This window comes from Notothenia rossii (genome assembly GCF_949606895.1).
Source record: "Notothenia rossii genome assembly, chromosome: 6".
In the NCBI taxonomy this organism is placed as follows: Eukaryota; Metazoa; Chordata; class Actinopteri; order Perciformes; family Nototheniidae; genus Notothenia; species Notothenia rossii.
This window is the reverse complement of record NC_136909.1, coordinates 43,649,331-43,676,807: the sequence shown is the minus strand read 5'-3', so window position 1 is coordinate 43,676,807 and position 27,477 is coordinate 43,649,331. Positions and strand designations below refer to the sequence as shown.

The following is a 27,477-nucleotide window of genomic DNA, read 5'->3' as shown; positions in this document are numbered from 1 at the left end:
CGTCTAAAAAACAAATTCATTGTTTTTCATGTTAAAAAAGACGATAGACATATATGTCACATTTGTTGTGTTGATTTTGACTTTATTTTTATTTTGTTAACACATTCTTACCGGTTTTATTATGTGGCTACATTCAGAGACGTCTGTTTCTAGGAGTGGCCAAATGTTTTAACGCACGCTGACATTTCATCTGGATCTTACAACGTCAGTAAATGTTTGGACACTTTTTAAAGTAAACATATAACCTACTGATTAACATTACATTTGCGACCAGAGCGTGCTATTAAACTGCTCAAATGTACAGTTATTTTTTGTTATTGAGGACTAAACGGGTAAAGATATACAGTATTTACATAGTACAATAATAATCCGTGTATCTACCGTCCAATTGTTTTTCTTTATTAAACACGTAAACGGAAGAGCGTCTGAGAGGCGTTTTTGCTTTTTGCTTTTCACCTTACTAAATGATCAAATTGTCATTGGAGCGAGGGGCGGGGCGAAACTCACGGAAGTGATTTCAAAACAAAAGCACTCGTTTGCTAAAATCACACTGAATCACTGCAGTATCCTACTGAAGGAACGGTGATTATTATAAACAAGGGGAATTTAGCGATCACAACGAAAACGGCCAAGACACATATTGAGCCCAGAAAATTGATGTTATTAAGGGCTGTAAATATAGTAAGCCTCTGTCTAAACTGGACAACATTGTTGGGAGATTTAAACTATACAGCGATTCTGCACTGCGGTCAACCTCAGCCGTCTCTCGCGTTTTTTTTTCTCAAATCAGCTGCTCTTCATTATTCCTGCTATATTTGACGAGTGATACAAATATGTTTTACCAAAAGTTCTTAAGGAAACTGATACTGTTGGACTCGGTTCTAGTTTGACTTCTACCAGAAATAAAATGAAGTGCTTTTGCTGTGTAGCTACTTTGTGAGTAATCCTCTGTCAGAGTCCCATCCATAGTAGCTACATAATGCATGTTTTTCTGCTATCTTTGATGAGTGATACAAATATAATTTTACCATTAGTTCTTAATGAAATTGATACTGTTTGACTTTGTATTAGTTAACCTACTGCTTACAATACGTTGAAGTACTTTTACTGTGTATTTAAAAAAAAATCCTCTGTCAAAGTCCCCTGCTGAGAACAAAATCAAGCCACTTCTGCTAAGTTTGATGATGGAATTCCTTTTTTTGCCATTAGTTCTTCGTGAGATTGATCCTGTTGGACTCAGTACTAGTGAAACTACTCCCGCAAGTACTATGAAGTACTTACTGTGTACTTTTCCAACAATCCTCTGTCAATGTCCACTCCTGAGAACAAGAATGCATGTTTCTCTGCTATTTTGAATACGTGTTAAAAAACCTTTCTTCATGAGACTGATATTGTTGGACAGAGTATTTTAAGAGGATGGTAGACTGCACAATTACACACTCTGTCACTCTAGTTGGCCTATTGATGATGCTGCTGTCTTTTAATATATGATTATTTCTCAGCCGCTAGTTCGTCACAGATTCTTCAGTCTCATCAGCCTCATCCTTCCATCAGTCCCAGTCAACGCATCAGCCTCCAGCACACTTCCAGTGTCTGACTCCATATTACATTGTCCCGATGCTGTAAGGGTGATGCCCCATGATCACACAGTCCCAAGGACCTCATATTATGTATGTCATTAATGTTACATCACCCATTATAACAATTTGCTTTCCTTTTTCTCTTCTCTTAACTGAATAGCCCTGTCTTTAAGTATAATACAATGTAAAGTCCTTTTCCTGCACCATTTGAAGGCTTCAAAACAGGCATTTTTACTGTATGTGTTTGGAGAAATTACGCAATCAATGGCCCAGAATTGTACTTTATAAACTCTGAATCTTGTGGTGCTTGAATAATTACACACTGGTTAAGCCGGCCAGGTTATATATATGCCTTTTTTGGAGCCCTTTTTTACAATATTTATTGAAATGTCAGTAGTTATTTAAACAAACCATCAATATTTGTATTAACTAACCAAAGTCAATTTAAATAGCGAGCAAAATGGGTTAACTGCCATGCATGTGGTGTTTGATATAGTTTACGTTCAATTTCAACTATTTTAGGCAGAAAAACGTATATTGACCAAACCTTTTTTAATAGTTTACTATCATTTAGAAAGGTTTTTGTGAGAAATCATTTCAAAAGTACACTTTTTTTTCATTTTATATTTAAATTTGAAATGTTTGCACACAACATTATTAATTTATACATTTGTATCAATTTTTTAAAACTATGAATCCATTTATTTTATTGTATTTCCTTGAGGCTGGGGAAGATATCATGCAGTTCAACATGCAAATGTTCTAAGGCAAGTAAGTATAAGTATAAAATGGAAAAGAAAAGAAAAGAAGTTTCATAGGAGGATGTGGATTTATTTTTCTCTCACCTTGTAATTACACAATCAAACAATCTATCATTTAGCTCTGGCCTTCACTCACAAAAAAACATTTTGTTGAATTGGACACATTTTTCGAAGCTCTATTGACTGACATGCATTGACTGGGACTGATGGAAGAATCTGAGAGGAATTAACTAGGAGCAGAGAAATAATCATATATTAAAAGACAGCAGCATCATAAGAGGCCAACAAGAGTGACAGAGTGTGTCAGTGTGCTGAAGGATAGACCTGGGGCCGTATTCACAAAGCATTTTATCTTACCGCTAGGAGTGCTCCTAACTCGCGCTAAAACATTTTACGTGGGAGTTTTTTCTTAAAAGTTATTCACAAAGCCTCTGAGACCTACTCATACTAAGGATAAATCACTAAGAGTGAACTAAGATTGACGCGCCGTTGCTATGGATTACGTCGATTCTCGTGCATGAGTTTAGAAGCGGTAAGTACGGTGATTGGTTGTTCAGAGCAGGCGGTTTCGGTGAAACTCATCCGCAACATCCCACAAACGAGCCTACTAAATCACCGAAAAACAAGGAAATAGGGCTAGAAATGTATTCCTATCAAATAGTTATGGACAGTGCAGTTAGCAGAACACGCATAATGACAAGTTTGTGCAGACCACGATAATGACGTTGTATATGCACGTTAAAGAGAGAGAGCAAACAATAAAAATACGTAAATTGCATTAAATCAAGGAGGCAATTAAAAGCACCCTGCAAACTATTATCCAATGAGCATATTTCCAGCACTTAAACACTTTCAATAACAGCCCATACCGCCGTTCAAGTCCCCTTATCATGATGAATGAAAACAATCTGCGTGTTGATGGAATGTACTTTCTTTCTATTGACGAACACGTCCTCATCTTTTGATGGCGCAATTATTTTTATGTGCGTCCCGTCAATAGCACCGGGCATACCTGCAATTGCCATGAAGTTGGCTTTGATCCTGTGTAGTTGTTGATTGTCCAAAGGAAACCGGATAAACTGTTGGATGATATGTGGTCTAGAGAGCGCGTTGATGGTTTGGTTTATGGCACGCCTGACTGATGGTTACGATATTCCTAAATCGTCGGCATCGCAAAGTTGCATTTTCCCTGTTGCTAAATATCGTAGTGTTGCCAAACATTTTATTTCCGGACTTATCGGGTTATTCCTGTTAGTCGGGGATGTTATTGCATCCCGCACTAATTCCACAACAAGTTTGACACCCTCACGATTTAGCCTATATCTCTTGATCAATTCACAGTCTTTCATTGTCTCCAAAACATTTCGTCTCGCAGCCATTTTCAGATTCTTTGTGAATAGGTCTTACTGAGTTAGGAGTCCTCTCGAGGACTTTTAAGCTCTCCTAAACTTAGGTGCTACTTTTAGGCCTAAAATACTTTGTGAATTGCTCTTAGTGAATAAAATTAGGAGTCCTAAATTTAAGACTGACACGCCCATTATGTTTAGGGGTTTCTCCTAAATTCGCCAGTTAGGAGCTACTTTTAGCCCTAAGATCCTTTGTGAATACGGCCCCAGATATCCAGGCCAGTCTATAGACTTTCCAAGGGGTAAAAATGCTGCTGCCGGAGTACTGACTGGAAGTATTGCTGATATCATGTCTACCATATCCTCTTAAAATACTCTGTCCAACAATTTCAGTCTCATGAAGAAAGTTTTTTTTTAACGCTTATTCAAAATAGCAGAGAAACATGCATTCTTGTTCTCAGGAGGGGACATTGACAGAGGAGTAATGGAAAAGTACACAGTAAGTACTTCATAGTACTTGTTAGAGATATCCCGATCCGTTCACGTGATCGGGGATCGGAGCCGATCAAGTGATTTTCAAAAGATCGGAATCGGGAGAAAAAAAATCGGGGATCGGGATTGTTTTTTTTTTTTTTTAAATACTTTTTTTTAATTTTGTGTTCAATGTTACAAAACAAAAATGACCATGTTCAAGTCTTAAAGTCATCCTGAGGCCTTAGTTTTAATTTCAAATTACAGAACATCATGTATGTGTTGCTTCTTTGGGGCTTGTTTTCATAGACCTGGTTGCTTATTTCTCTCAAATCTGGCAACAGAGTGGGCATGGTGCAGTGTCTAATTGTAGCAGTAAGCTAACGAGTACTGATAAGCTTTATTTTGTTTTGATCCAATGCTGCACAACTGAACTGATCCAATGCTGCTGTGAAAGAAAGAAGCTATATCCATGTTGGATAGAATATCCTATTTAAATAAAAAAAATAACCTTAAGGGACAACTTGAATGCTTTTTTTCTTTTTTTTCTCTTAATGCATTGCATAAAGATTGGATCGGGAAATATCGGTATCGGCAAATTATCAAAATCAAATGATCGGAATCGGATCGGGAGCAAAAAAAGGTGATCGGGACATCCCTAGTACTTGTGTTGTACTTCTGCTATCTTTGATGAATGATAAAAATATAATTTTACCATTAGTTCTTAATGAAATTGATACTGTTTGACTTTGTATTAGTTAGCCTACTACTGACAATACATTGAAGTACTTTTACTGTGTATCTTTTTAGAAATACTCTGTCAAAATCCCCTGCTGAGAACAAAATCAAGCCACTTCTGCTAAGTTTGATGAGGGAATTCTTTTTTGTTGCCATTAGTTCTTCGTGAGATTGACACTGTTGGACTCAGTACTAGTGCAACTACCCCCACAAGTACTATGAAGTACTTACTGTGTACTTTTCCAATAATCTTCTGTCAATGTCCCCTCCTGAGTACAAGAATGCATGTTTCTTTGCTATTTTGAATAAGCGTTAAAAAACCTTTCTTCATGAGACTGATATTGTTGGACAGAGTATTCTAAGAGGATATGGTGAGATGATATCAGAAATATTTCCAGTCAGTACTCCAGCAGCAGCATTTTACCCCTTGGAAAGTCTTTAGAGTCTGGCCTGGATAGCTGGTCACAACTATCCTTCAGCAAAGTGACACACCCTTGTGACTCTTGTTGGCCTCTTATGACAATGCTGTCTTTTAAATAGGATTATTTCTCTGCTCCTAGTTCATTCCTCTCAGATTCTTCCATCAGTCCCAGTCATCGCATGTCAGTCAATAGAGCTTCGAAATTAAAGATGGTTTGATTGTGTAATTACAAGGTGAGAGAAAAATAAATCCACATCCTCCTACTAAACTTATTTTATTTCCTTTTCCATGTTTTACTTATACTGACTTGTATTACAACATTTGCATGTTGAACTATGCTGGATATCTTCCCCAGCCTCAAGGAAATACATTAATGTAAATGGATTCATAATTTAAAAAAATTGATAAAAATGTATACATTAATAATGTTGTGTGCAAACATTTCAAATTTAAACACAAAACGAAAAAAAGTTTACTTTGAAATGATTTCTCACAAAAACCTTTCTAAATTATAGTTAATTATCAAAAAAGGTTTAGTCTATATATACGTTTTTCTGCCTAACATAGTTGAAATTGTACATAAAATATATCAAACACCACATCCATGGCAATTAACCCATTTTTGTTAAGTTAATAACAATATTGATATTATATAGATATATAAATTCATAGCATATCATTGAGGCAGTCTTTCTGAACACTTTTTAAATAAAATACTGCAAATGAAAATATTTGTAATGTCCTGCACAGATAGTGCCTTAACTTAAATTTGAAAACACGTGGCAACTTTATTAATACAGCAGATGAAAAGATTTGTGGACGGATAAATTATTAATGGCTTCAATGGTTCTCTAGTAAAGGTTGTTTTATGGTTGCTTGTATTATCTTCAGATAGTGGTTTGTTTAAATAAATAGTGACATTTGAATAAATATTGCAAAAAAGGGCTCCAAAAAAGGCATATATAACCTGGCCAGCTTAACCAGTGTGTCTTTTTTCAAGCACCACAAGATTCATAGTTTATAAAGTACAATTCTGGGCCATTGATTGTGTAATTGATTGTCTAACACATACAGTAAAAATGCCTGTTTTGAAGCCTTAAAATGGTGTAGGAAAAGGAATTTACAGTTAAGAGAAGAGAAAAAAGGAAAGCAAACTGTTATAATGGGTGATGTAACATTAATGACGGACATAATATGAGGTCCTTGGCCCTCAGACTTTAGAGGGGTCATTTTGTGATCATGGGGCATCACCCTTGTATACAGCATCAGGACAATATCATATGGCGTCAGACACTGGAAGTGTGCTGGAGGCGTTGACTGGGACTGATGGAATCTGCGAGAAATAATCATATATTGAAAAACAGCAGCAACATAAGAGGCCAAGCAGAGTGTGTCACTTTGCTGAAGGATAGTTGTGACCAGCTATCCAGGCCAGACTCTAAAGACTTTCCAAGGTGTAAAAATGCTGATAGTATATAGGATATTATGTCTACCATATCCTCTCAAAATACTCTGTCCAACAATATCAGTCTCAGGAAGAAATGTTTTTTAATGCTTATTAAAAGAAAAACATGCATTCTTGTTCTCAGGAGGGGACATTGGCAGAGGATTACTGGAAAAGTACACAGTAAGTACTTCATAGTACTTGTGGGAGTTGTTTCACTAGTACTGAGTCCAACAGTGTCAAATTCAAGAAGAACTAATGGCAGAAAAAATAATAACAAACTCGAGAGACGGCTGAGTGACCGCAGTATAGAATCGCTGCATAGTTTAAATCTCCTAACATGTTGTCCATTTTAGACACAGCCTTAATATATTTACAGCCCTTAATAACATCCATTTTTTGGGCTCAATATGTGTCTTGGCTGTTTTCGTTGTGATCGCTAAATTCACCTTGTTTATACAGTCTATGTTTATAATATTATCACCGTTCCAAGCACACGAGTGCTTTTGTTTTGAAATCACTTCTGTGAGTTTCGCCCCGCCACTCGCTCCAATGACCATTAGACCATTTAGTAAGGTAAAAACTGCAAAAAGGCCTCTCAGACGCTCTTTCGTTTACTTGTTTAATAAAGAAAAACAAATGGACGGTAGATACACGGCTTATAAAGGAGTGATTTTGTTGTACTTTGTTGTAGTGATGGCGCCTTGTTACAAGACCTCAGGAATATTATATTAACCAATAGAATTATTATCACGTTTTGAACAAATATTTTTAAAGGTCCCATGACATGTTCATTTCTACTGATCATCATTCCATTGTTGAGGTCTGCTAAAATAGATTTACATTGTGCAATTTTCCAAAATCACATTGGTTTCTCATACAGCATCTCTGTATAGTATGTGTATTCACTCTCTGTCCTAAACGGCTTGTTGGAGGTCCCGCACCCCCAAACGCGGCGAACCTACAGTGTAAGCCGCCACAGTTTTGCAGCTGCGAGGCTCCACTAGCACCTTCCAAAATGTATAGCCCCTAAACACAGAGACATTGGTAGAACTGGTTCTGTACTTTGTATTTTTTTGCATTTAAGAATAGTATAAGTTAGCTATGATAGATAACGTTAAGCGACAGCTGTGGAATAACAAATCCAATTGTGAAAATATCTGTTAACAGAATTGGCCCTGAGATATTGGTAATTACTGCTTTTTGTTATTGGCTGAAAAAATTATGTTGAATCCCTTGTTTTAATCCTCTCCACTTCCCTCTGTAGCGAGCCGTTCCAGGTCCAGATGTCTGCAGGAGGAGTCGGTTCTGTGTCCAGGTTCGACCGGCTGCGGGACATCCCACACTATGACCAGGTCCCTGTGGGCTCATTATGGCATGACCTGGATCTTCCACCCCCCCCGGAACCCTTGCATGGAACAGTACCAGCAGTGAGCTTAGACCCACTTCCCCCTCCCCCGCTACCTGAACAGCCAGCTGTTGGGCTTGAATCCTTCCCCTCCCCTTACCATGATGAGCCAATGGAGGATGACTGTGATGCCATGGATATGAAGCCGGTTCGCCGCTTCGTTCCTGACTCGGTCAAGAATTTCTTCCGTGGCAACAGCGGGAACGGTGACGGCATGGGTTGGGTCCTACCCCCTCCTTCACAACATCTACCTGCCTCTTATTCCCCTGCCCCCTCTTCTAGTAAGAGTGCCAACTGCCACACCACAGCAGGAGTCCCCTGTTCACCTCCCAACTCCCCCCCTCCATCTCCTTATCTTCAAGGGTCATATCGGGACCCCTACGGCGGCTCTGGGGGAAGCTACACCTCTCAGAAGGAGAGAGACGGGCTGCTGCTTGGTGCTGAAGCTCTTGACTCTGCGTCTGCTGTGCCTACCAATCTTTCGGCTCTGACCTACCTGGAACGGGTGGAGGAGTACCACCAGCGCTACGCCTATATGAAGTCCTGGGCTGGCCTGCTGAGGATCCTGGGCTGTGTGGAGCTGCTGCTGGGAGCTGCTGTGTTTGCCTGCGTCTGTGCTTATGTTCATAAGGACAACGAGTGGTTCAATATGTATGGATACTCCCAGCCACAGATGTTTGGGGGGCTGGGTGGAGGTGCCAGTGCCTATGGACATGGTGATGGTTACTACACAGGCCCCAAAACACCTTTTGTCCTAGTGGTGGCTGGTCTAGCGTGGATAGTGACTGTTATTTTGGTCGTTCTTGGGATGACAATATACTACAGAGCCATACTTCTTGACTCTTCTTGGTGGCCAGTCACAGAGTGTTCCATCAACCTTGTGTTGGGGGTGCTCTACTTAGCAGCAGGGATAGTGTATGTGAGGGACACCACTCGAGGGGGGCTGTGCAAAATGCCAGTCTTCAATAATGGAGTTAATGGGGCATTTTGTCGCACTGAAGCCGGCCAAACAGCAGCCATGGTCTTCCTCTTCCTCACCATGGCACTCTACTTCATTGGTGCTGGAGTGTGTCTAAAGCTGTGGAGACATGAGGCAGCCAGGATGAAGAAGGAAGGTCTCGCACATGAGGTCTGACACACACACACACACACACACACACACACACACACACACACACACACACACACACACACACACACACACACACACACACACACACACACACACACACACACAAGTACTAGCTGAAAACAGTTCAGTTAAGACCTCAAATGACAAATAAGGTTTTATCTATAGCCTGTGCAGATAATGACAGACAGGGGTTACCCATTAAACCTGAGCAATATACTACTGTGGACTGGGACACATAAACAACACATTAAAGAAAGGCTCACACTATATTGAGAACATTTTACTTTTAGTATGCTGTGTTGCTTTGGCAAAAGTCACAAAAAAAACAAGGCAGCGCTGGACCAGCAACTCCCTCCTTCTCTGTACAGTTTTTTCAATGGAGTCTTTGGCAAGAGCGTAGAAGGATATAAGCTTCAGTTCCCTAATGGATACGAGTGTCTCACAGCAAGGTAAAGCTGTAAAAACATTCTAATTATAGCGTACACTTAAACTGATATTGTTTTTGTTGGGCCTAATTTGAGAGGTGGCTAAAATATGTTATGACTTATATAACACAACGGAGGCGTGTGGTTCAGTGGATAGAGCGTTGGTGTTCGGATCAGGGGTCACAGGTTCAAACCCCCACTGCAGTCAGCATGTCGTTGTGTCCCTGGGCAAGACACTTCACCCCAATTTGCTCCTGTGGGGATTTCCCACAGTATTGAGTATGTAAGTCGCTTTGGATAAAAGCGTCTAACAAGTAACATGTAATAGCATTGAGCTGAAATGTTATTTGATTTAGAAAGATAAAGTGTTAGAGCAGCCTCATTAGGAGAAACTCCTGATGAAACTTGGACTAGATTGAACATCTAAATAATCATTACCCATCTCTTCTTCCCATAATCCTAGATGAAAACCATTGGATCATCAGTCCCTCTCTCCATAGTAAGTATCAATGCTTTTTCAATTGCAGACATTGAATTTTACACAGTGTAAATGAAGTAAGCTCACAAACCTTTATGTACTGTAGCTGGGTCCAGCCTCCAGAGCCTCGGAGCAGACCCCGTTGCCCACCCTCCAGCCTGACATCATGGACAACTCTTCAGCTGCTCCTCTGATGGCGCTGGAGCCAGAGTTCCTCAGAGGTCACATTCCAGCTGGACACATCCCCAAACCTGTCGTCATAGCCGACTATGTTGGGTGAGTGTTAAAATAAGTTGCTACAATTTAGCCTTTTGTGTATATTTCATGTAGATGTTTGAAACACCAACAAATTCTCACAGGAAGTACTGAAAAGCAATAATTACTCAAAATCTCTAAAATTAACTTGATATTATATTTAACATTTTGTTACCTTTTGACTGTTTTATATTACATTACATTACATTTGATTTAGCTGACGCTTTTATGCAAAGCGACTTACAATAAGTACATTCGACCAGGAAGATACAAACTTGAAGAAAACAGAATCATATAAGTACATCAGGTTTCATAGAGCCAAACATTTCAAGTGCTACTCAACTGGCTTTAGATAAGCCAGTCCTTTATTAGTATATAAGTGTTTTGTTAGTAATTCTTTCGCTCGAAGTGGAGTCGAAAGAGATGCGTTTTCAGTCTGCGCCGGAAGATGTGTAAGCTTTCTGCTGTCCTAATTTCAATGGGGAGCTCATTCCACCATCTTGGAGCCAGGATAGTAAACCCACGTGTTTTGCTGATGGGAACTTGGGTCCCCCTCGCAGTGCCGGTGCAGCGAGCTGTTTGGCTGATGCAGAGCGGAGTACACGTGCTGGGGTGTATGGTTTAACCATATCCTGGATGTAGGAAGGGCCAGATCCATTCGCAGCATGGTACGCAAGTACCAGTGTCTGCTTATACTGCTTGCAACCTCTATGACATCTCTGCCATCAGTGTATGAATGTGTGTGAATAAACATGTGGTAATGTGTGTTAAAGCACTTTGAGGGGCTGGGAGAGTATAAAAGCTCTAAATGCAGGTCTGATCAAATATACTTAATTGTATTAGTATTTTTGTTATTTACTGAAACACCTCACAGAATCCACAGGTTTTTATAAGTCTCCATTGACGAAATGTGGTGGAATCTTTGAACTGTGTTCATATATTACACTGTCTAACACTGCAACATTTACAGCTTTAACCACCAACATTCCTCAAAATGTTTGGCAGTGGCAGACCAAGGCCAACCATGCAAAAAAGATCTGAATTTTTTAGAAATTATCTGGTTCAAAATGCAAGTACAGTCTGAATTTGATCTTGAAGAAAAGGTACAAATAGGTTTCAGATCTGTACTAAAACAATAGAAAGTTGCTTTTACAGTATGTTTACTGAAACATGTTTTACTTGCAGTATTCATAGCACCTTCATACTGGACATTGGGAGATTTCTTCCTTATGTGCTATAGATTAGCACATAAGTAATGGGGGGAAAAGCGTCACAGAGTTAATCTGTTTGTACTAAAAGATTGTGACTCTAAAAATATATATTACTTTTTCATCAGTTTTTTATCCAAATGGTTGAGCATTCATGACAAAAGTTGTAAACCCCCAATCCCAACCCTAAACAGGTTACATATGTACACATACTGTAAATACAAACAGACATGTCTACACATTTGTCGTCTTATCAACAGATGATTCTCAACAACAAAAAATAGATATGTATTTATTCATACATGCACTGTTGGAGATTTTGAGGATGTTGCAAACCAACCTCGTCTCCGCGTGTCGTTTGACAAGCTGGGTGAATTCGGGAGAAGAGAGGGATTAAGAAACACCAGAATACAAGTTAAACAATAATCCTGCTTTTAATGATATACAGTAACGATACAAAATACAAATACAAAGAAATCACGAAGCACTCTGCAGAGTACTCCGGGCTCAGGTTCTACCACGTGTGAGACAGGTCTCAGGAACGGCTGGTGAAAAACAAGAGCGCGAACCAAAGGAAAACACAGTCTTTCATACTAAAACACAGGAGGAGGAGGTGTACGTGCTTTCCCCCAGAGGTCATCTTATTGGCAGAGACGAACACATGGCCTGTCGCACCCAATCAGTGCGACACAGCAGAAGAAACCCGGAAACAAAAAGTCTCATTCAGTTTGACGAAGACCAGACACCTTTTGGTGTCTGGTACGAACCTGCTCTAAACAACAAGTTTCCTTATCTTATTTCACATCTTGCAGCCAGCACACACACATCTCCTTTATGGCCCTTTGTCCATCTTCCCGCCTCCTGACTGCCACACACAAGTTAAAAGTATGTTTTAAGATATAGTTGTTATAGTTGGCTAAATATACGTAATACATGTTAATTACTTTCATATCAATAACAACGAGGAACACATTACCTATGCTCTTAAGCAGTAGTAGAGATGCTTTTCAAATAGTCAAATTTCTCACAGGCTTACCTATGGCCCTTCCATTTGTTTGAGCTATTGTTCACATCTTTACTTCAAATAAAAGGTTTCACATTGTATATTTCCAGCTTCCTTTACACATACTGCTATTATTAACACAAAGTAACTAACCACACACCTCTATTGAAAACAAGTCGATTCCCCTGACAATTGACATGCTGAAACTCCTGGAATGCGTCCCTCCCCCAGCTCTCTCGTCCCTATCATAAAACTGCTTCCATTTCATATAGAGTAATAAAAGATGTTTAAGCTAATTTCTCCACAATGTTTGTAGCCATTTAGTACCCACACATGAAAGAATAACAGAGGTATAGTTGACCAGTAATCATGTAGCATTTATATTTACTTCAATGAAAACACATACACATCTGCTACAAGATTGTGCCACGCACCCATCCTTCTTTTACGAGGGAAGCATTCCAGCGTCTGGCACTATTCCCAAATATGGAGATCTCCTGCTCCCATCCTTCTCTGAACACACAGAATTCACCTCAATATATTGGGAGAGGAAAAGATACTTTGTCCCTTCAAATTTAACACACATGAACATATATAAGGTGACACCAAAATGAATATACCAGATTTTACTTTCCTGTCATACCCCGTTACTTTAATCCTTCAAATAATTCAAATAATCCTTCAATTTCCCCCTTTTGGTCTCGCATTAACGAGACCAACACACATAAGACATTTGAAACAAAACTACTGTCCTTCTTTAATACTGTGTCTGTCCCCCTTCATTAAACCTTTGAGAACAGAAAACAACCTCCAATGACAGTGAAGAAACTATCAGAGTGAGAGCCTGAGTGCCAGAAAGCAGCATCCTTGCGTGTTGTTGAATCATCAGGGCCCCCCCCCCCCCCTCAGCGGAATACGCCAACAAGGGCAGCTGATAGGGAGGGGGAGATGCGGCCTTTCCTTCAAAGGTGGAACTGATGAATCTGATCAGAGAGAAGTAGACTCCTCTGCTGCCTCGAGAAGTCCCCCAGCCCGCTGACGCCTCCTTCCAAGTCGTCTGCTGTAGGGATGTCCGCGTTGACGATAGCCAGGTCCATCCTGATGTCCTCCAAGGTCCTAGCCGGAGTGTTCCTCGCCGCACACTGGCTCCAGTAGTACCAGATGTCCCCCTTTGCTCCTCGGCGGACGGCATGAGATGTCCTCTGGGTCACTCTGTAGAGGCCGGAGAACCTGGAGTTGAGTCACGTAGGCCTGACGACCTTCAGCCAGACGAACTCCGCTGTGTCGGCCTCCTGCTCCTCGGGTCCCCCTTTTGGCGTCAGCAACCTGTGTGGAGAAATCTGATACCCACCCCTCAAATCTACGCTCAGTGCTTCTGGGCCCTCAGGGGTTTGACCCACCACTGGTAGGCCACTTCAGAATTCTAATACTTGGCCTGTGTCAACAAAATAAACCCCAACATCTTCAGGTGAACTAAATAACATATCTCAATAGCTCTGAATTCCTGACAAGCATCTGTGTTATTATAAATGAAATCCTTGAGATCCCATTTAAAATCTAAATATAATATGAACTGCTAATGTTTCTGGTAATGGAACAAACTAATGTTATGGATTAAAAACAACTAAAATCATGATACTGACAAAGTGAATAATTTCCAGGCGAGACTGCTTCTACCTGTCACTGCTTGGATATTATCAAGCTGAAAAATGAATACAGAAATCCAACATACTGTCATCAAATGTCTTTCTATTATGACTTTAAATTAAATGTACATCCCCATAATGATCTAAACAGTCTATGGCTTTTACTTCTTTACCAGGCTAGTTACAAGATGTTGTCTAAATTAAATTCTATCTCATTACATTACTATGTTTTAACTTAGCTGTAATATGTTCTTTCTACATTTCAAACCTCAGTTACTTTAATACCTGTTGAAATATTACCAAATTGTTTTCATTATCACAGTTCACCTTCTCATTCTCATTCTGGAATTACCTCTCTCAGTAGCCCCTTGGCCACTGATTCTGCATCTGTGTTACCTGTTATAACTCAATCAATATTAGAAACATGTCAACATTAATCAAACATTATCTTATCCCCAGATAGGGAGCAGGTTAAATCTAAAACTGTCAATCAATGGTCAGATTGAACATCTGAGTTGGGGCGGCAGGTTTCTTCCAGTCCCTAAATGAAAATATCCCACACTCCCCCTTTTTACACATGTAAACATGTGTAATAAAATCCTGTATGGGAAGAAAACCTTCAGGTAACCAGTGGTTATAAGAAAATACCAAACATCATTCACAAAAGTACATCCATCACTTTTCACAGTAAACACTCCAGGGAAAATAAGTGTTCATTTCCAGCTGGCAGTCCTAAAAGAAACAGAATCTTTAGATTTAAGTTTGAGTTTTACATTTGCAAACCGCCAACTCCTGTGGGAATTAGAAACGGGTCACATGTGCTTTTTTCCAAATGCGTGGAATTGTAGGAAACCTGTGTTTCCCATGGAGCTCCAAAATAATGTATTATTCCAAAGACATGCTCGGTTAGTTATTGTTTTAGAATCATGCAGTTACACTGATCACATGCAGAAATTCATTCACACCCACACTGTCAGGTTGTAAAGTCAAGTTTGGTCAGCCCCAGAGTCAGTCATTGATAGTGCTGTTCTCAAGTCACACTGTCAGTCAGGGTCAAAGGTCATTTGGTCTCAGTTTCATTGGCCATGTGTCGTGCTCTGCAGAGACTTTAATATTCTACTAGCTGGAGTTGTACTAGTGACATCATTGTGTTGATGTCAACCAATGCAACAAAGTTTTTCTCGTGTTCGCAGCACCATTTTCTTCAGATGTCTAACAAACAAATGATCAATACACTTTATTAATATACCGCCCCTAGGAAACACAATAACAAATGTTCTGACAAATGTTCATGCAAGGCATTCTTAAGTGAACCTGCAGAAAACGGCCTTTTGAATTAATATTCCAAATTAATCAATAATAATAATAATCCATTTTATCAATTTGTTTACCCTTAGAAGTGAACATACCTCATAATGTTACATCAGGATGTTAAACTAAGCTTTGGCCAAATCAATCATTATTACTGTTTCAGATCTAACTGGAGGTTGAACAAACAAAATCTTTTTTTTTTGTTTTGTTTACATCATGTAAACCACTAACATATTTCCCAATTTCAGCATCAGCCTTGTTACTCTCAAATTACATCCTAAATAGGAATATTAGGAATGAAACAAATATTTAATCTTCAGAAATGTTCTTAACAAATAGAGAGTAATGCCACCTCTCTATCTAGTGAATAGCCAACATATTTAAAAAATGTCAGATATACAAAAATAAGCCTAAATACTCTTTTACTATCAAAGTCTAAAGCTAGACCTAAGCTGAACAGTTTTGGTAATGGAAAATGTAATCTAGAAAAAAACAAAACTGGACCTGTGTTCTTGTGTGTTCTTCAAAATACATTAGTAAATACCTTGTGAAGTATTCACAATATAACTAATCCTCTCTAGGATATGAAATCCATTCATCTTTAACCAGATACTATTTCCCTATTTATTTTTAGTTCATGATAATAATGGTATAACGTCCACACGTTTACCCATAGCTAGTCACTATGTCAAGATTATCATGTGTGACATAATAATCAGATGTCTTGTTTGCCAAACAAGGATATTAAACCTTAACCCTTTCAGCATTCCAGACCATCATTAAACAATCAGCCTCCTTTCCTAAACACTAAGCATATCGTTCTACACCACCTTCTGATAAACTCTTGCACAGTTATGCTGTAAAATCATTGCATGATTTCTTCAGAGTCTGAACAGACTGAGACCAGCCTGTCTCAAGATCTTGTCATATTGAGAACAGTCAATGATTCATTGTCCTCTTCAGCTGTAGTCAGTGGCAGGGCCCCCAAAAAGCTAGAACCGGCCCTGGTCAGTGGGCTCCAAGGAAACTCTCTCTGGCATTGTGATGTCCTGAGGGGGAAGGGACCTCTGGATCAATGTGATACAATCAGCAGACACACGTTGTCCTCTGTGCCGCAGAAATCCCCCAAAACTGCAGTACCTCTTCACACCACGGTTGCCTTGACAACGAGGCACAAGCAAACTTTGAAACCCTCCTCTGAGATGTGTTCTTTGCACAGTTCTTCTGTTTGCAATGAGCAACTTTTCACCAACACCCTGATTCAGAGTACAACCCAAAGGTGGCGCACAACTATCCAATGCTGCTGTAATCACAGCAAATCAGCTACTGAGAAAAACTCAATGTAAATCTCTCCCCCAGCGGGTTACAAAATAAAACAGCTGAGTGTCTATATGGTCAGGAATGCTGAAACATGTGAATGTTAAACCCACTAATGGTAACAGTCTTCCTATTCTTCATTACTTCAGTTCTAAGTTAATAGGCAAAACAAAAACTTTTCTTAACCACTATAGATTCATCTTTTATCTTCTTGCTTATTCTATTCTTTTCAAATTGTTTATCTAAGTTGTGTGTTACAAGCATGGTTAGATTTGTAACAGAATACAAAACTAACTGTATCCAGCGCTATATATTTAAAACAAGTAATCTGACTACAGTTCATGAATATATTTTGGAACACTTAAAGGAATTATTACAAAATGTAATCTTCATTATTACTAAAGCTGAAACCTAAATAAATCATCACGGAACATTTTTCTGTCCTTATTACTTAATTGTTTCAATAAAAACTAAAAGCATTGTGAAAACTCCCATTTTTGAGAACATCTCTCAACACTTTTATTCCATCTAAGCACGAATGTTTATGACAAACTCGTCCTATTAATCCCAAACGGTCTTTAATGGTATCAATTGTGAACATTTCTTAATATTAATTGTAAATGCAACGTACGTTCTCTTTAGAACAAAGACAGGATAGTTGCAGCTGAAACTGGTTAATAGCAATGTTCTGTTAACCTAGATAAGCCTGTTGTTCTTATATCTAGTAAATATATTCTTATTTCATGTTACTCACAAAACAATATGACATTTTCCAGAATAGCAGTAACTCTATATAACCTCTCAATATATATATTTCTTCCAATGAGTTCGTTATTTCATGTCTAACAAATGTTCCTCTTTCCATGTCGTATTCTAGATGGAGAAATCCACCTATCATATTTAATTTGAATAAAACCTTAACTTTAATGTACTTCATATTCTCAGTAAATCTCTTTTTACTTTCCCCTAAGGTTACTGTATGTAACATAATTTTCCTTGAAGTATAATTAAGTACAATCCTTAGTTAATGACAAATACTATGAAATTCACAACGCAATGCAACGGTATCAATCAGTTGTCAAAGACTATATTTAAATAACAGCAAATCATTGTTTATTAATTTCAATATATCTACCACTTCAAATCACACCTTGATCTGTTAATTTTCTATGTATTTCAGTCCAACTTCAGATCACTAGAGACAAAAGCAAGCAGACACCCTCCGGGCCGCTGCTGCTCTCGAGAGGAAAAAGGGTGGGGGAAACTCTCACAGACAAATACTGACACCCCCTTCTCTCTCCCCCGCTGTAGCTCTCAGCCTCTCCTTTGGAAAAGGGGGGGCTTCTTTCAACAATTAACACTTCTGCTATCCTCTTATTCAATTTTTTTTTTGCTTGAACCCACTGTCCTCGTAAGCTCTTAACTCACGCTCCTCTCGTTAAACTTTTCCCTTCATTATGACTTCGTATCTATTCATCTGACTTAGGCTGTTTCTGTTACCAGTCAATATTCACAGACTTCATATCTATTGATCTGACTTACTGTCCTTGTTACCAGTAAATATTCACAGACTTCATATCTATTGATCTGACTTACTGTCCTTGTTACCAGTAAATATTCACAGACTCAACCCCCACAGAACAAAGGATTAATGAGGTCCGGTCACTTCAAAATTGCTTTTTGAAGGTTGCGTTACTCTCCTTTGGATTTTACTTATAACTCAACTTCGATTCCTATGAACCTAAGAATTGTTATTCAGATTCGTCTCCTGGATGCCGTCTGAAAACGGTCACTGGACGTCCCCCAACGAGTCTTCAGCCGTCTCCTTTCTGAAAAAAGTACGGGGCCTTTCACCTTCGTCTTACATACCTCGTTGATTCACTTTTATGTTATATAACTTTCCTACCTATCTAAAATATGTATTTGTATATTCCACCGCAACAACTATGACACCGGAATATGTCTCTGACAACTCTAAAATTTAGTTTAGCCAATTACAGACCTTCGATAGAAACAGGCTTGTCTGCTCACCTTTCAATTGAAGGATCCTCGTTGTAGTTGTCAGAGATTATTCCAGGCCTCTTTTCCGGACCATTCGTCCGCTTGCCGCTGGTGGTCTCTTCCCCGAAAACACCCCACTCAGACACGTCGGGGTCACCACTTGTTGGAGATTTTGAGGATGTTGCAAACCAACCTCGTCTCCGCGTGTCGTTTGACAAGCTGGGTGAATTCGGGAGAAGAGAGGGATTAAGAAACACCAGAATACAAGTTAAACAATAATCCTGCTTTTAATGATATACAGTAACGATACAAAATACAAATACAAAGAAATCACGAAGCACTCTGCAGAGTACTCCGGGCTCAGGTTCTACCACGTGTGAGACAGGTCTCAGGAACGGCTGGTGAAAAACAAGAGCGCGAACCAAAGGAAAACACAGTCTTTCATACTAAAACACAGGAGGAGGAGGTGTACGTGCTTTCCCCCAGAGGTCATCTTATTGGCAGAGACGAACACATGGCCTGTCGCACCCAATCAGTGCGACACAGCAGAAGAAACCCGGAAACAAAAAGTCTCATTCAGTTTGACGAAGACCAGACACCTTTTGGTGTCTGGTACGAACCTGCTCTAAACAACAAGTTTCCTTATCTTATTTCACATCTTGCAGCCAGCACACACACATCTCCTTTATGGCCCTTTGTCCATCTTCCCGCCTCCTGACTGCCACACACAAGTTAAAAGTATGTTTTAAGATATAGTTGTTATAGTTGGCTAAATATACGTAATACATGTTAATTACTTTCATATCAATAACAACGAGGAACACATTACCTATGCTCTTAAGCAGTAGTAGAGATGCTTTTCAAATAGTCAAATTTCTCACAGGCTTACCTATGGCCCTTCCATTTGTTTGAGCTATTGTTCACATCTTTACTTCAAATAAAAGGTTTCACATTGTATATTTCCAGCTTCCTTTACACATACTGCTATTATTAACACAAAGTAACTAACCACACACCTCTATTGAAAACAAGTCGATTCCCCTGACAATTGACATGCTGAAACTCCTGGAATGCGTCCCTCCCCCAGCTCTCTCGTCCCTATCATAAAACTGCTTCCATTTCATATAGAGTAATAAAAGATGTTTAAGCTAATTTCTCCACAATGTTTGTAGCCATTTAGTACCCACACATGAAAGAATAAGAACAGAGGTATAGTTGACCAGTAATCATGTAGCATTTATATTTACTTCAATGAAAACACATACACATCTGCTACAAGATTGTGCCACGCACCCATCCTTCTTTTACGAGGGAAGCATTCCAGCGTCTGGCACTATTCCCAAATATGGAGATCTCCTGCTCCCATCCTTCTCTGAACACACAGAATTCACCTCAATATATTGGGAGAGGAAAAGATACTTTGTCCCTTCAAATTTAACACACATGAACATATATAAGGTGACACCAAAATGAATATACCAGATTTTACTTTCCTGTCATACCCCGTTACTTTAATCCTTCAAATAATTCAAATAATCCTTCAGCACGTAGAACATGTATATCAACAATAAATAAGGAAAATACATAATTAATATATTATAATGATGATAATGAATAACAGATAAATAAATAAGCAGATGAGATACATCCTTACACAAATGACCCAGACTTACCTGTTTAGCTTATGCTACTCTGAATTGGGAAAGAAATTGCACCTGGCTTTTTATCTACAGTATCTACCAGTAATCATAGCTCTGCAACTGAGTCTGGTCTGGTCTTGGGTGTTAGCAAAATCTGAGAACAAATGTTAATGTTTGGGTTGAGAAGTGAAAAAAAAACACAAAAAGTAACAAAGAAAAACTCGTACCATCCTGGATCCCTGGGCTGGTCTTCCTTAAACCTACAAGCCGAATAAACACGCATCCCTCTTCTAGGCATATGACACTTCCAGACTAACCTAAACTCTCACATGAACTGTGCAAGGGCAGAACAAAATGGAACAGGGCCCTTCTCCAATTATTGCTATTACTGCAAGCTGAAGCGACCGTTAACGCTTACAGTTGGAGTATGTAAACCAATAAAGAAGACCTTTGACCGGCACTTTTCAAATTTTGTCCGGAAGATTTCAACTTTAACGGACATGTTGACCGGCGAAAACAAATCTAACTGAAATTCTGCCGCACGGTCCCCTCGTTCTTTGGAAGAGGCGGAGAGGTGGGTGTTTGTCATCTGCTGGTGGACTAACCGGAGAGAATTACAGCAGGAGCAAACGCTTGCCTCGGTGAGGGAGAAAAAGAGCCAGAGCGTCCACAGCGGAGAATAAACAGAAGGGCAACCATGGCAACCATGCGCGGGAAGTCTTCTTCGCTGCTTTTGTGGCAGGAGTACAGCGCCACTTACAGGCCTGGCATATGTACTACAGCGTCTCCAGCGCTTTCGAGCGGTCTCCTGTGAACGGACACGTCTCGTGTGAACAACACTATTCCGGGCTGACGTCAGCTCGGATGGAATCTGTATCCGCTCGTTGTAGCCCCGTTTTTTTAAAAGATTTGGGTACGGAGGAAAAAAGAGAGGGTTGTGTTTTCTGACACTTGGTGAGTTCCCTGATACACCGGGGACACATATTCATAAAAAACGTACAAAAGGGTATTTTGCATGATAGGTCCACTTTAATTGTGGCTGGATATAGTAGAGCATATTTCACACCGGGGCACCAGCGAAGTATGCCCTGGACTTCAGTGAATGTGAAGAACTGTTGTCCGGGTAGATGTGATAATGCTTGCTGTCAGTGGCGGCTGGTGGAAATTATTTTAGGTGGGGCTATTGTAATGGTGAATAAACCACACGGGGAACATTTTGAGAAATTACCCCTTAAATTAAATTGGCTACACTATTTCATCGTTGATTTTGTATGATTGGTGTTTAGCTACGGACCCAAACGTCGCCCGGAGGTCCCCCGGTGTTGTTGCGGGAGCTGCTGCACTAGCTAACGCTGCACTAGCTAACGCTCCACTAGCTAATGCTACATTAGCAAAACAAACGCTTATTTCTTTTGCAAATGGTGCGGCGGGCTTCAAACACGTTCCCCTCCACTGGTTTCAACCAAGCACTAAATTAGATGTTTTCCAACCAAATACGGTTGAACTGACACTTCCCCATATTAATTTGTAAGTAGATTCAAAGATACATGAGTTTCTGACTGCCGCAAGCTGAAGCTTGGTTGCTAGGTTACTAGCTGGGTGTTCTCCAATAAGGGGCCGGGGGAAACAAAGTTAGTGATTACTGGTTCCATGTTGATTTAATTCAATACAAATTGTTGGGGGGAACTGAAAGGCTATTACCGTACTGGTTACTTTGCAGCCCGGACATTTTCCCCAAAACACATTTAGACGCTATCGCAACACAGAAGTACCTTTCAAATCCGATCATTTTTAAGACCTTCTAAATCATATTTAAGACCTTTCTTATTTTTTTGGTCATATTTTAGTCCTTTTTAAGGCCTTACATTCAGATTATCAAATGTAAGACTTTTTAGGGCCCCGCGGGAACCCTGAGGAGACTAAATACGAACATTATATGCAGACACAGACGTGGTTCAGAAACACAGAAATATTAGAAAACAGACCATTAAGGCAAAACATCTAGTTTGATGGATGCTGTCAAAACTCAACTACAATAATATGTGTGTATGTGTGTTTATTTAGCACGGGCACATAGCATCTGTCCCCGGCTGTTTGAAGAGCAAGCATGGGAAACAAAAGACAGTGTTTACCTCTTTGCATCCAGCTAGTCACACACATACTTGTCAACCCTCCCGATTTCATTGCCCTCTCCCGGTTTCCTCCAGGGGTCATACTTCTCCCGCATTTCTCCCGGTTTCTGACAAAATCAGATTTACTCAGGACTGTTTCCACTCAGACTTTAATACAGCTATACCATTGTTTGGTTTCCATGGTAACACGTCTCTTTTAGTAGCGTGCAACTGAAATTCTGAGAGGGTGAGGCAGATAGTCACAGAAAACAGAACAAGAATCGACAACTACTCTACTCTCTGCTCACTCCTTTCCTGCCCACACATATGCTCCATCAAGGATGGTGCTACAGGCCGCAAGGCATTGCACTTAGAACTACAATAAGCATGTTAATGTTAATCTAACAGCTCCGGCGATCCACTAGCACCCCCCCCATTTTGCATTTTGAAATGCTCCCGATTTCTGTGGTCTCAAGGTTGGCAAGTATGGTCACACACACAGTTACAATCACACCCCCTGTAATTGACTTAATTAATAGATAGTTTAGCTTCTCACCATCATTTGCTGTGGCCCACTGATGTTAACGATCGTAACTGAAAGGTTGCCTGTCAAACGTGAACATTCAGCCACGTGACTCGCAAACTCTCGCAAGAGTTTTACACAAGACGGATCCTTTCTAGTCATAACCCTGCACCGGGCGCTGACATTGGCGCCCAGTGATCATCAGATTTGACGACGCTGATTGGCTGAAATTATGTTTCAGAGCCGCAGTTTACAGATAGCAACAGTCAGCTGCTAGTGGCTGCTGCTGCACTGGTTGAGGGCTCCTCTCTTAGCGCCCAGACGAGAGACAGTAATGATCATAGGTAATGATACACGGGCAAGGCCAGGCAGGAAACATGTGACTTATCAGTAACTTTAGACATCGTAACACCATTTTAAACGATATTTTATTGTAGATTATACATTTTACTGATACCAATTATATAATATTTACCTTGTTCATTAAAAATTAACATTACAATTTATTTATTTTTAAATATATATTTTTTTTAATTTTAATTTTTTTAATTTTAATTTTTTATGTAGGAAGAGGTGGGGCGGCGCCCCTAGCGCCCCTATGGGCCGGCCGCCACTGCTTGCTGTGTAGAAGATGGGCCCTGCTACAATGGCTTTTGGAACAATGGCAGCTATTTCCTGAGCGTAGTGGAATTTTTGGATTATTGGCGTTGGTGCATGCCCATCCTCAGACTGCTGAAGACTTATGTTGATTTAGTTTGTATTAAGCAAAAACATATGTTGTCTCCAACAGGAAGTACCCCACTATCCGCTCAGAGGAGGAGAGGGACCAGTACAAGGCTGTGTTCAACGACCAGTACGCCGAGTACAAGGAGCTGCATGCTGAGGTGCAGGCCATGGCCAGGAGGTTTGGAGAGATGGACGAGATGATGCACAATCTCCCCTCCAGGCCTTCCAGCCAAATGGTAACGCCCACACACACACACGCATACAAACATGTATATATATGTCCAGTAACATTCCAATTTTGTTTCAGGAGAAGGAGCGGATCAGTAACATTGTAATGGAGTATCAGAAAAAGAAAGCTGTAAGTACACATCATAAAATGTGATGATCCATCCAACAATCCATCCCCTGTCACTGGGGGCTGTCACATAAACCTGTTAACAATGAAGTCAGGACAGAGTTGATTAAATATCTGGCTCAGACTCATTAGAAACTTTTTTCCTCAGTATTAAAGTATTCGAGCCAGGTGATTGTTGGCTTGCCAATGCAAACAGGAACTGCTACAAAGCACATTCACTTTTCCATTTGGTAGTATTGGCTAAAAAAGTCATAGATTGTCAAAGATGTTGCACAGTTACTATTTGTACCTCATTTGATACTAACACTTGGTGATTTTAAAATATTAGAAAAAGGCATTAACCCGCTTTTTTTTCTATGTCAAATACAGGCAATTCTTTATTATTTGATTGATTTATATACATGGGCTGACAATGATATACTGAGTGAGGTGCTAAACATATAGAGTACGATGCCTATGAATGGTAGTAGAAAACATCCAGTCAAGAAAAAGCAGTATAGATTAGGGCTGCTCAATTAATCGTATTTTAATCGCAATTACGATTTGGCTTAACAACATTATATATTTATTTTATTTTGTATTGGTTTTTCAGTTGAATTATACTTAAAGTTCAGGGTAATCAATTGTTAAAAACATACTGTTCACATTTTTTTTTTCAATAAATGGATGTTTTCAAAGTAAATGCATAATCGTTTTTAATAATCGTGATATCAATTATTGACCCAAACAATCGAGATTATGATTGTTGCCATAATCGAGCAGCCCTAGTATAGATGATGTCCAAGATATACAACAAACATATTTTCAAAAAGGAGAACCTGCAAGACTATTTTATATCCCTGATACAAAGGGAATTCCATCACAGGCAAAGACAGTTAGACACTTTATTTCTTTGTTTCTCTTTTTCTTTTTAGGATCCAACATATTTGGAAAAAAGAGAGAGGTGTGAGTACTTGAAGAAAAAGCTCTCTCATATCAAACAAAAGATTCAGGAGTATAACAAGGTCATGGACTGGAGCGATAGCAACTAAACACTGAAGTCATGAAGACAACGTGCTCTGTTGCACACAAAACTGAGGGGACTGAGGTGGGAACGGTGTCTGGACATGGTGAAAAAGCCCTCATTGTGCCCACACCTTCTTATCCATGAGCCATTATCACATTAGAACAGGTGGACCTGCAGTCAATGTCTTTTAGAAAGAGTTGTGTACTGCAATGAAAAGCCTCACAAAAAGTGACACATTCAGTATTCAGAGAGCTGTGATGGACCAGGTGTAACTTACAGTATATACCTGATGTCCATTATATTTACCTACACACAGCAACCCAGTTGCAGATCACGTTTTTTAATGAAGATTCATGGAATTATGCTTTGTTGTGCCATTTTGATATCACTTAATTGCTGTGTCTCCAGAACACATCAAAGAGTGGAAACAGGGGAATCAGCTATAGCCTCTTTAAAGAAAACCACCAAAGCCTCTTTCTTAATGTTGTTAATGTTGATATACACAGTTCACTGTTTGGGCCATAACTCAAGAATTAAATTGCTAAGTATAAAATGGGACGAATGTAATCTGTTAAATGACTGGTTGGCGGAGGAATACAATCGCAAGCTGGTGATCATAGCCAAATGTGCAAAGAATTATAGGATCTTCTTATCCAAGTGTGGGTAAGATGAAAATCAAGCACGTTTTGGGGTCTTACAATGGCATAGACACTCTGTAGATAAATCTCATGTGGAAGTTGATTGTTAATGCTGACTCAATGATTGTATAAATCGTAGCATCAGCTGTTTATTTTGTTCAACTGATTAGTTTTGATCACATAGGATAGGATTCTTTATGAACTACATGTGTGACACTGCAGAGGGTTAAGCTGCTTGCCATTATGGTCTGTGTATTCTGTTACTGCTTTTATATTGCATTAATTCTGTCCATTATTCTTCTCTCAAACTGTTAGGTCCAATGTAAACTTTGACTAAAAGCTTGAATGTATGAATGGTCTCTCTACTCTGTACAGTAACTGTTACTGAAATCACCATTTTGAACATAACAGATGTATTTTTTTATTGTTTTAATCATAACTTGGTAAACTTTTTGTACATTTATATGTTCGATTGATATGCATATGTAATTGTTTTGTACCATATTGTAAGTCCTACTGCTTTATACCAATGAAGTACCTTTAAACAGTGTGTATATCTTTTTTTATTTTTTCAGTGCAAACTTCTGCAAAATCTGCCATTCAATGTTTAAGTAGTGGCAGAAGCCATGAATAGGGAGCGCCAAAAAGGGGTACAATAAGAGCATTGTTGTTATATTTTCATAAATTGTTTTTTCATGTATTGCTATAAATCCCTGGGTCTTGCCTTATTTATTTTTTAAAAAGGTCAATTTTTTTTCTATTAACACTTTTAAGGCATAATATCAATAGAGTACAACCACAGAGCAAGTTAACAGATTGTCAGTACGCATTGGATACAGGCGTGCCGGATTCATTTTAGAAGTGGGGGGGCCAAAAAAAAGTGCGTGTGTGTATAGAGAGGCGAAGTCCCTCCCCTTACTGGGGGGGGGGGGGGGGTTGGGGGGTGCAGTCCACAATCATTGTGCAGTTGAAGGCAGAATTAATTTATAATTGACTCAGAATGAAGCACAACTTCATGTCATACAATACATTGACTTTATTTGTAATTGTGTAAAAAAATAAAGCATTGATTAGCAAGCAGGACCTGCAGGAGCCAGGAACAGAGAACGGTGATGGATGGAGCTGGGAAGAGAGAAGAATAAAGAAAACAGATCAACTTTATTATCGGATATTAATTCAATTTCAAAACAAGTTGCCGCTCCTACAGTTTTCTAGTATGTAAAGATGATTTCACATGACCTATGCAAAATATCACACTCAATACATGTGTCTCTCTGGGGGGTGCATTGTGCCTTTGATGTATATAAATAATATACCATAACCAAATACTATTACGTACAGTGGAAATCAGGTTGCCAGAGCAGGTCAGTGTGCATGTTCCTCAGGGTCTCAGCAGTTACAGGTGAGGTAAAGACAATAAGAGAAAAAGGTCAGTAACAACACTTTAAAGTAACAACACTGAATAATTATCTATTTTAATAATTTTCTCTCAGTAATCACTCAACTACTGTCTTTCCAACAAACAGCTTGACT

General features: G+C 39.4%; 1 protein-coding gene across 4 annotated transcripts in view; it reads left to right on the top strand.

Annotated features, from left to right (window-relative positions):
• marveld2b (MARVEL domain containing 2b) overlaps positions 1-26,494 on the top strand; it is a 26,701-nt gene extending 207 nt beyond the window's left edge. The window contains exons 2-9 of one of the 4 annotated variants that reach the window (XM_079686518.1): positions 4,728-4,801; positions 6,907-6,944; positions 8,029-9,298; positions 10,190-10,225; positions 10,311-10,480; positions 24,010-24,181; positions 24,253-24,303; positions 25,215-26,494. In XM_079686518.1, coding sequence (XP_079542644.1) covers positions 8,048-9,298; positions 10,190-10,225; positions 10,311-10,480; positions 24,010-24,181; positions 24,253-24,303; positions 25,215-25,331 — 1,797 coding nt within the window. In that variant the 5' untranslated portion in view covers positions 4,728-4,801; positions 6,907-6,944; positions 8,029-8,047 and the 3' untranslated portion in view covers positions 25,332-26,494. The remainder of the gene's footprint in view (positions 1-4,727; positions 4,802-6,906; positions 6,945-8,028; positions 9,299-10,189; positions 10,226-10,310; positions 10,481-24,009; positions 24,182-24,252; positions 24,304-25,214) is intronic. The other 3 variants (XM_079686516.1, XM_079686517.1, XM_079686515.1) reach the window with 3 other exon arrangements.
• Positions 26,495-27,477: the final 983 nt, after the last annotated feature.